General features: G+C 41.3%; 1 protein-coding gene across 3 annotated transcripts in view; it reads right to left on the minus strand.

Moving 5' to 3' along the window:
* The window catches only part of LOC141154988 (cytochrome P450 2C8-like), a 128,653-nt gene extending 119,354 nt beyond the window's left edge, over positions 1-9,299 (minus strand). For 2 of the 3 annotated variants that reach the window (XM_073641577.1, XM_073641576.1), the window contains exon 1: positions 9,029-9,299. In XM_073641577.1, coding sequence (XP_073497678.1) covers positions 9,029-9,208 — 180 coding nt within the window. In that variant the 5' untranslated portion in view covers positions 9,209-9,299. The remainder of the gene's footprint in view (positions 1-9,028) is intronic. The other variant, XM_073641578.1, reaches the window with a different exon arrangement.
* Positions 9,300-11,274: the final 1,975 nt, after the last annotated feature.

Genomic DNA, 11,274 nt, shown 5'->3' on the forward strand with positions numbered 1-11,274 from the left:
AGCCCACTTAAAGGAGCACTTGATATCCGTTGAAGCACCTGCTGTTTTTGTGCCTCATCTGGAATTTGTAGCGATTGGCGTGGCCGTAAGAAAGGGATCTTATCACATTGTCCGCTAAAAGAAGTAGACATTTTAGTTTGGCTGGAAGATGGTCTTTCTTCTGCACCTACCCCACGGACACAACCTTTTTTCCCCTTCCCAACACGCCTATTCCCCTTTCCACCAGCAGCAGGCCTTTTTCCACTCATTTTGGTGGTTAACTAATTCACAACTCTGGAGTTGTTTGCACAAAAAAACAATGGATGGTAACCGAGCAGAGCTGAGTGGCCAAACTGTGGTATTAGGCCAAAACTATTGGCTGGGTTAGATGCAGAAAAAAAATATTTTTAATTTGCAACATGATGGAGGTCAGTATAGATGGACTAATAGACCAAGTCCCACACACCGCTAGAAGCCCAAATATTTTTTCAGAGCTAGATGCAGAAAAATTTTTTATGCAATTTGCAACCTGATGGAGGTCAGTATAGATGGACTAATAGACCAAGTCCCACACACTGCTAGAAGCCCAAATATTTTTTCAGAGCTAGATGCAGAAAAAAATTATTTTTAATTTGCAACCTGATGGAGGTCAGTATAGATGGACTAATAGACCAAGTCCCACACACTGCTAGAAGCCCAAATATTTTTTCAGAGCTAGATGCAGAAAAAATTTATTTTTAATTTGCAACCTGATGGAGGTCAGTATAGATGGACTAATAGACCAAGTCCCACACACTGCTAGAAGCCCAAATATTTTTTCAGAGCTAGATGCAGAAAAAAATTATTTTTAATTTGCAACCTGATGGAGGTCAGTATAGATGGACTAATAGACCAAGTCCCACACACCGCTAGAAGCCCAAATATTTTTTCAGAGCTAGATGCAGAAAAAAATTATATTCAATTTGCAACCTGCTGGACGTCAGTATAGAAGGACTAATAGAACAAGTCCCACACACTGCTAGAAGCCCAAATATTTTTTCAGAGCTAGATGCAGAAAAAAATTATATTCAATTTGCAACCTGCTGGACGTCAGTATAGAAGGACTAATAGAACAAGTCCCACACACTGCTAGAAGCCCAAATATTTTTTCAGAGCTAAATGAAGAAAAAAATTATTTTTAATTTGCAACCTGATGGAGGTCAGTATAGATGGACTAATAGACCAAGTCCCACACACTGCTAGAAGCCCAAATATTTTTTCAGAGCTAGATGCAGAAAAAAATTATTTTTAATTTGCAACCTGATGGAGGTCAGTATAGATGGACTAATAGACCAAGTCCCACACACCGCTAGAAGCCCAAATATTTTTTCAGAGCTAGATGCAGAAAATTTTTTTATTCAATTTGCAACCTGATGGAGGTCAGTATAGATGGACTAATAGACCAAGTCCCACACACTGCTAGAAGCCCAAATATTTTTTCAGAGCTAGATGCAGAAAAAAATTATTTTTAATTTGCAACCTGATGGAGGTCAGTATAGATGGACTAATAGACCAAGTCCCACACACCGCTAGAAGCCCAAATATTTTTTCAGAGCTAGATGCAGAAAAAAATTATATTCAATTTGCAACCTGCTGGACGTCAGTATAGAAGGACTAATAGAACAAGTCCCACACACTGCTAGAAGCCCAAATATTTTTTCAGAGCTAAATGAAGAAAAAAATTATTTTTAATTTGCAACCTGATGGAGGTCAGTATAGATGGACTAATAGACCAAGTCCCACACACCTCTAGAAGCCCAAATATTTTTTCAGAGCTAGATGCAGAAAAAAATTATATTCAGTTTGCACCCTGATGGAGGTCAGTATAGATGGACTAATAGAATGATGCTATGCCCAAAAGATTTTACTTCACTAGGTGCAGTAAAAAAATTGGTATTCTATACACAGGTGGTATATCTTGCAACACAGATAGGCTACTCCACTGACTAACACACTCTGCAATAGGCCAAAAAGGATTAGCTTTGCTAGATTCAGCCAAATGCTGTGAAAAAAACTTGCACAGTACTGGCACAGACCTGCCTGGCAAAAACTGATAGGAACTGATGTAACCTAGTCCTGAAAAGGACTCCAATTACAATTAGTCTTTACTCCCACAATCTATCTATTTAAGAGCACAGACCTGCCTGATAAAAGTCGTAGGAAATGCTGTAACCTAGTCCTTAAAAGGACTGCAATCACAACTATTCCCTACTCCCAAGCTATCTGTATATTTGTGCGAAAATTGGCTTGAAATTAACAAGGTATAGCGCACACAGCAACAGCGGTGCCGTCTAACACGCAGCTGCAGCAGTGAGAAAATGGTGGCGACGGGGAAAATGGCTTGGTCTTATAGGGCAAGGCATGTGACATACACTGCCAATCACACATGCCCTTGCTTGTGTGAAAAAAAGCACTTCGCTCCGTGTGTGCGCTGCTGATAGGCTGACAGATTGCACCTCCCCACTGCAAATGCGGGAAAGAGAAAAAAAAATGGAGATCTTCATTGTTCCTGCAGAGATCCATCCCCTGCCCCTCCCCCCGCCCCGCTGTACACTCAAACTGCGTATTAACATTAATTTTCATCATTACTGAGAAAAAATCCAGTTATGATTTTGGTGCACGAACAGTTATCGAACATAACCTCGAACAGCCGAATTTTTCTCAAATTGTTCGTGTTCGCCGACCGGCTCGAACACCGCCCAAAACAGCTCGAATTTGAGATTGGCGAACAGTTCGAGTAGAACAACGCTCATCTCTAGTTATTACCCCTCTTACTTTTAATAATGCCACATATATCAGACTGTTAAGAAGTAGATAAAACATATATCACATACAGTCATGTCACTTAGTCGGATGTCCATCTCTTAGGGTAAATAACCATAGCAGCAATGTCTTGAGTTAAATCAAAAACGGAACAAAGCTTGTCAGATCATTTAACCCCTTCGGTTTAACTGTGTCCAGTATGGTAATCCATTTAATTTCTCTATGTTCAAGTGCTCTTTTTACGTTACCACCTCTTGCCCCCAAGTTGACCTTATCTATATCTCTAAAGCTTAATAGTCTCCAATTGCAGTTATGATATTCCCTAAAGTGCTTAGGTATATTTTTTAATGTTGCAATTTCTTCAGGCTTGACACATTTTTTAGCATTTTTAATATCCTTAACGTGTTCCAGTATTCTAACCCTGAATTCACGAGAAGTCATTCCTACATAAATTAATTCACATGGGCAAGTAGCCCAGTAAATTATTCCTGATGATCTGCAGTTAATAAATTCAAAGATTTTAAATATTTTCTTTTTAGTAGCGTCAAAAAATTCTCTAGATCTATCAACTTGGGGGCAGGCTCCACATGAGCCACAGGAAAAACAACCCTGTCTTTGGATAGTACCAGCAGCAAGTGTATTCTGTGGTTTTGGGGGAATGTAATGACTTCTTACCAGAATGTCTGATAATGTCTTAGATCGTTTTGGTGTTATTGACGGTTTTGGTGAGATGAATCGACTTAAAACAGGATCAGAGCGGAGAATAGGCCAATATTTGTTAATAATGTCATACATCTCCCTCCATTGGCCATGATAGGGAGTGATGAATCTCACGCTCTGGTCCTGTTTCTTAATTCTTGGTTTCAGGAGTTCGTCCCTTGTAGTCATTTTAGCTCTCTGATAACCTTTTTGGATAACGTCATTCCTGTAGTGACGAGCATTAAATCGTTTTTTCAAGTCTGCAGCCTGTTGTTCGAATAAAGCATCGGTTGAGCAGATGCACCGAGCCTGAGAAACTGACCAGTAGGTATTGATCTAATGACTTGAGAAGGATGAGATGATTTAGCATTTAGAATAGCATTAACAGTCGTGTTTTTTCTAAAGATGTCCGTGGATATTGTTCCACTTTCATCTTTTTTTATTTTTAAATACAGAAAGTCAATTTCCACTGGGCTCGATGCATAGGTTAACCTAATGTTATGTGTGTTGGTGTTTAGATTCTGAAGAAATTCCTCCAAAACTACTTGTTCCCCTTGCCATATGATGACTAAATCATCAATGAATCTCCCCCACATGTGGACCGCACCATTTTCTTCTGCTGGGAAGATGATATTATGTTCCCAGTACCCAAGGAAGAGGCACGCGTATGCGGGCGCACAAGACGCCCCCATCGCGGTACCTCTCTCCTGTAAGTAAATTTTATCTTTGAATAGAAAGAAATTGTGTCTTAACAAAAAGTCAAGTAGATGTAAAATTATTCAAATTAGGTGAAGGTCCAGATGTGTTGTTTTTAGGAAAAAATCCACTGCCCTGAGTCCATCATCATGTTTAATTGAGGTATAAAGAGACTCAATGTCTGTAGTTGAAAGTGGATCACTGATTGGCTGTGCCTCTCTGCTCAGCCCACCTGCACTGCTACATAGGATTAGCCTACACATTGTCCAGTGCCCCCCGAGGAAGCAGACACGCGAAACGCTCGTAGGGGTGCTGGGCAGTGTGGGGCCTCTACTATGGCGCATGGTTGGTATCTGGATGTCTAATGTTAATGTATTCTAATATATATGCCTGAGACAATGGAATACTATATTGATTAATGAAATGCTATACCAAAAACTTGATTTGTGAAATTTGGTGTTGTTATCTGTACGCCTTATCTTGTATTTCTGTATACTTATTGATGTTTGATCTAAATGACTAGATTGTCTAATATGGCATAGATTCTATCTACACTCAATGATATGTAATGACATCTACAGCAACCTATGTGCCATGAGGATATGTGTATACCACACTGCCTGGAGTTTTTAATAGGTGTTTTTAGGGGCAGAATGATGTGATTTTAAATACTTAAATTTCTGCTTGCTGTGTCTAAATAAAGTATTTACTTGAAACCAATCTATATGATTATTCTATGTGACACTTGTAAATTTAATAAGGGAGGAACAATAGATGTTTCTCAAAACCTACCTGGAGCTGCCGGATCTGCTTGTTAAAGTACGCCGCCTGTGTGCCCATTTAGAAAGTCACCTAGAGCTTCCGCCGCCCTTGCTGTGTTTCAGCAGCATTTGCAGCTTCCGGCTCACCGAATGGTGTGTGATGTCCCCAAGCGTTGGAACTCTATATTACAGACGTTGGGAACAATTTGTTGAATAAGAGGGCAGTTGTTGACTACCAGCATCAACAAGGCCGTCAGTATTCAGTTCAGACTTCACTTATAAGACCTCAGGAGTGGACATGGGTGTCAGACATATCTACCATCCTCCAAAACTTTGAGGACTCCACCAAGATGGTGAGCGGTGAAGACGCCATAATTAGCGTCACCATCTCGCTTCTCTATCTTCTGAAACGCTCTCTGCTCACAATCAAAGAGGATGCATTACAGGCGGAGCACGATGAGATGGAGCAAGGAACCATACAGGGTGATTACACACAGCCCAGCCTCATTTCATCCCAAAGTGGATTGGGTGACAATGAGGAAGAGGAGGAGGAGGAGATAGTTTCATGCGCTACAGACGGTACTACCTGCACAACTGTCATACCGTCTTTTCAGCGTGGAAGGCCTGAGGACAGGGAGGAGGAGTAGGAGAGCATGGTCAGTCTTCCTCTTGGTGAGGACATGGAAGTCTTGTTAGTTAGCAGCCTGGCACACATGGCTGAGTTTATGTTAAGCTGCCTTTCACTTGTCCCTCGTGTTCTCCAAATTTGGGGTGACAGTCATTACTGGTTGGTGAAACTTCTAGACCCACGATACAAGGAGAACTTTCTATCTCTTATTCCCAATGTGAACAGGTCTACTAAAATAAGGCAGTACCAGAAGACTCTTGTTGCAGAATTATGAAAAAAAATCCCATCTGAAAACGCTGGCAGCAGAGGTCACAGTTCATTGGACAACCAAGGAGTACAGGCGAGAGAGACACAACTCCAATCCAGCAGAGGCAGAGGAACACTGTCAAAGTTCTGGGACAGTTTTTTCAGACCCTCCCATCTTACAGGCCCTGAGACGCGGGGTACTCTCACAAGGAGTGCAAAGTTTGAGAAGATGGTGAGGGAGTACCTTGCTGACCGTACCAACGTTCTCTGTGATTCCTCTGTGCCTTATAATTATTGGGTATCCAAGCTGGACACGTGGCATAAACTGGCTCTCTACTCCGTGGAGGTCTTGGCCTGCCGTGCCGCTAGCGTTTTGTCAGAGCAGGTTTTTAGTGCCTCTGGTGGAATTTTAACAGACTTCTCAATACCACCGAATGATAGCAGCATAACATAAACTCAAATCCAGTGTCCAATGCACCTCTTCACACCTATACATGAAGATGTGCTTACTGATTTTGGCTATTTGCTCTTGTCCTCCTCCTTCTCCTCATCCTCCATCACCATATCATTCACCACCATAGCTACCATATCACCTCCTCTACTTGTCTTGCAAGGGGCATTGGAGTGCCTCCAATTTTTTGGCAACCCTTGCATTGACTGCATAGGCAAACACAATGGTAGACCCACTTCCTAATAATGGGAACATTGTTTTTCAGGAGGCCCTCCTCTAAGTCTCTTCAAAGGGGTATTGGGGTGCATCCAAATTTTGGACTGCCCTGCCACTCACTGCATAAGTAATAATAACAGTATACAGTAGGAGACTCACTCTTTAGTAATGGGAACAATAAAGCATAGCCTGCTGATGACTCTCCAAGAATAGTAAGGGCCGACTGCTGGCCTTTTAAGAATAGTAAAGGCCGCCTGATGGCCCTATTGTTAGAACCTTGCTGTTAGGTTTTTTTTCCTTTGCTGGTCACATGACCTTGTTGGCCTATTTAATCCTGCTCCGCCCTTCTGGCTTTGCTGGACTTCATTGTATATCTACTTTCTAGCTAGCCTGTGCTCTGTATCTAACTCTGTTAGTTTGCTTGGTCTACGGACCTCTATGTTCTATCTATTTTGTTTGTTCGTCTGTCTGCTACTATTTCTGTTAGGAGGTGTCCCATATTCCTCCCAGTCCTTAGTATTTGTAGGGATTCCCTCCTCACATCTATAGGTCTCCATACAGACTAGATTAGGACTTTAGCAGGTCTGATCGCAGGATCAGGTTCCCTGTTACATCGTAGGGATTCAGCTGAGTCTTATAGTAGGGACAGATGTCCTCTCTTTCCTTAGCTTTGGTAGCAGAACATAACACCTATAAAAATAGGCTTTATGACTTTCAGAGTCCCTCCATCATAAATGAAACAGGATGTGTCTGATCATGTCTCACACACCACATGGCCAGATAAGGTTGTTAAATGTTAAAATTAAATTTCCCGGTGAATGCATTTGTCTTGGTTGAAAGCATTGCAAAAGTGCAAAAACGCATCAAAAACGTTAAGTGTGAACATAGCCCAAGGTGTGGAGGAGTATTTTTGTTTTTAGTTATTTATTTTGCTATATATATAAGTCATTACCCTGGAAAGGGTGTTCCTTAACATATTTCCCAGGAAAATCCATTTTGGTTTCGTTTTTGTATGTTTTATTATGAGTCCGTAATAAATGTGGCGTAATACCTCTGACAACATTGTTCACAGAAGTGACCGGGGAGTCAGAAATGATTCCAGGGGTCTTCCCCATGCTGTCCCCATGTCATTTGAGCACTGTTCCCATCGATTTGGGCAATTTTTAGGTCCTCTGCAGACCGCCAGGGGAAAACACCTGAAAAATGCTCGAGTTTCCCATAGACTTACATTGGGATCGCTGCTCGGGTCGAGCACCCGAGTATTCCAATGTGTTCGACCCGAGCCTCGAGCACCCGAGCATTTTAGTGCTCGCCCGTCTCTATAAACCACCCATGCCATAGGCACTAATTCAGCCCCATATTATCAGAGATGTTGGAATAGTCCCTCTCCTCTTGAGTCTGGAGGACATGGTGTCTGTGGTTTCCATAAAGAATTTCACATTTTGATTAATCTGACCACAGAACAGTTTTCCATTTTGCCTCTTTCCATTATAAATGAGATTTGGCCCATAGAAGACGGCAGGTTTTCTGGATTGTGTTTATATTTGGCTTCTTCTTTGCATGATACACCTTTGACCGGCATTTTGGAATTACATTGCAAATTGTTCACAAACAATGATTTCTGAAAGTATTCTTTAGTCCACACAGTGATTTACCTGTTTTTATTGCTGTGCCACATGAGGAACTGTAGATATCATGTACTGTAGAAGGAGGGACAGGAGGGACCTGTGAGGGAGTCAATGCCAATGTGGCATTCGGACTCCTGGGGTGCCACACATTCAAAGTTTTTTCAATTTTATGTTGAGGAACATTTTCCTGAATTGATTTTTAGAGGCAATTGTTCATAGGCTAGTAAACCTCTGACCATCTTTGCTGCTGAAAGACTCTGCCTCTCCAACATGCTCTTTTTATACGTAGTCAATGTCATGTGACTTAGTTGAAAATTGCTCCTCCAGCTGTTTTTCAATAGAACCACTTATTTTTCTAGCCTTTTGTTAATCATGTCACAACTGTTTTGAGATGCCTTAATTTTTTAAATAAGTGAATTTTTTAAAATTTAATGGAAAAATTACCAACTTTCACCCACTGATCTGTGTTCTATGTTATGTTGTAAATAAAATATGTCTATAGGAGATTTCTAAATTAATATATTGTATTATTTATACCTTACACAGTGTCATACTGCATGTTGTCTAACTTGCAATAAACATCATAATATCTCCCTTTTAAAGTAGTATCAGTCCCAACAGGACAGCAGTGGGGGCATCAAATACCCCCCTTTTATCTCATTTACACTGTGAGTTTGACAGCACAGTATAGGTTGCTGTTTATGGCTATCTGTATTAAGCCAATTGAGCAGGAGGGACAAACTGATGAATGAGCCAATATGACAATTGTTTTGTAGAGTAGCTACATTCTCTAAGTTTTCCTTTATCTATCCCTTGATTACGCTGAAGCTACAGTACTTTCATTTCTATAGGAAAGTTATTGTAGGAATCACTATATAATCTGTTCTGTGTCAACAGTAAGATTACAAATAAGTATTCTTACCTTAATTAATGACTGTGGCATTTCTGTAGTGCTGATCTGAAGGATATTCCCCAAGAAGGGCAGAGGTGTAGGTCCAGGGGGCAGGTCCTTCTGTTTGACCCTACTCCACCATTTAATGAGATAAATAAGGAGAGTGACCCCAGTAGCCAGGAGAAGAGTTGCTGCGATGTTCAGAGCCATACCGAGCCCCAACTTCTACAGCTCCGTCTGTACAGTGTCCTTCTGTATTTATGTTCAATCAAGTACTGGGCAGTGTTCCTACATGAGATCAGGGAAAACAGTTTGGGAGGGTGCAAAGTGTAAAGTTGCAGCTGTTACACAATACTTCTGCCCTCAATGCTTAATGAGTGGGCAGTATTATCTTGGGTGAAGTCAGGGTTAGTGATAGGCAGTCCAGTTCCTTCTGGTGAGCAGAATCATTTGGCTCCAACCAGGGGCATAGATAGAAATCATGGGGCCCCATAGCAGAAGCTCTAATTGCCCCCCCACAAAAAATAGATAAATATTTGTCTGTGTCACAGAAGAGCAGATCTCACACCTTTCAAGCCTTTACATAGCAATTTTCCTCTTGCTGAAGTCCTAGATTCCTCTTTCATTACCCCCATAAAGTATGATGCCAATAAAAGTGCCCCCAAAACACAGTATGATACCCCCATGGTGCATTCCTCCACATTAGCCTCCACATGCACAGTATAATGGCCCTATTGTACCCTACTTCAACTCCCAAGGCAAAGTATGGTAACTAGTAGTGTTGAGCGATACCTTCCGATATCAGGAAATATCGTATCGGATTGGATCGGGCCGATACCCAAAAAGTATCGGATATCGCCGATTCCGATACCGGAAACCAATGCAAGTCAATGGGACACTAATATCGGAATGAAAATAAACCCTTTCTTTCCTTGTAGGTTAATTCTACATGAAGTAAAACAACTAAGAATAATGTAGAATGACATGAAAAGCCGGCAATTCATCAGCGGCATACACCGGTACCCGACAATTTACAACAGAAAGAATAGAGCTTCACACATAGATTAGATAGATAGAAACATGTCAGTCACATATATATGAAGTACAGTGACAGTGTTGCTTACTGTACTTGTCATTTAGTGTAAAGGATTTATTAAAAAAAATATTAGTGTTTTCGTGCACCGTCTCTTTAAAAAAGCCGGCCGGCAATTCAGCATCTGTACCCGACAATTTATAACAGACAGAATAGAGAATCACACATAGATTAGATAGATAGAAACATGTCAGCCACATAAATACGAAGTACAGTGACAGTGTTGCTTACTGTACTTGTCATTTAGTGTAAAGGATTTATTAAAAAAAATATTAGTGTTTTCGTGCACCGTCTCTTTAAAAAAGCCGGCAGGCAATTCAGCAGCGGTACCCGACAATTTATAACAGAAAGAATAGAGCTTCACACATAGATTAGATAGATATAAACATGTCAGTCACATATATAATAAGTACAGTGACAGTGTTGATTACTGTACTTGTCATTTAGTGTAAAGGATTTATTTAAAAAAATAATAGTGTTTTCATGCACCGTCTCTTTAAGAAAGCCGGCCGGCAATTCAGCATCTGTACCCGACAATTTAGAATAGAAGGAATAGAGAATCACACATAGATTAGATAGATAGAAACATGTCAGTCACATATATATGAAGTACAGTGACAGTGTTGATTACTGTACTTGTCATTTAGTGTTAAAATAAAGGATTTATTTAAAAAAAAATTGGCGTGGGGTTCCCCTTAATTTTAGGCTCTAGCGGAGGTTAAGCAGACAGCTGGGGCAAATGTTTGAAGCCTGGGAAGGGGGTAATACCCACGGAGCTTCCCAGGCTACTAATATCAGCCCCCAGCTGAATACCTAGCCTTTACTAGCTATTAAAATGGGGGAACCCCCCAAAAAAATGACGTGGGGTCCCCCCTAATTTAATAGCTAGCACAGGCTAGGCAGACAGCTGGGGGCTGATATTAATAGCCCAGGAAGGGTGCCATGAATATTGGCCCCCTCCCAGGCTAGAAACACCAGCCGTCAGCCGCCCCAGAAATGGCGCATCCATAGGATGCGCCAATTCTGGCACTTAGCCTCGCTCTTCCACGCTGCCCTGGTGCGGTGGCAGGGGGTAATAGGGTTGGGGTTGATGTCAGCTTATAATGCCAGCTGACATCAAGCCCAGGTTAGTAATGGAGAGGCGTCTATAAGACACCCCCATTACTAACCCCATAGTCAAAGT

The sequence above is a fragment of the Phyllobates terribilis genome, unplaced genomic scaffold (assembly GCF_046119375.1).
Source record: "Phyllobates terribilis strain yellow unplaced genomic scaffold, ASM4611937v1 Scaffold_7__3_contigs__length_470593459, whole genome shotgun sequence".
Lineage (NCBI taxonomy): Eukaryota > Metazoa > Chordata > Amphibia > Anura > Dendrobatidae > Phyllobates > Phyllobates terribilis.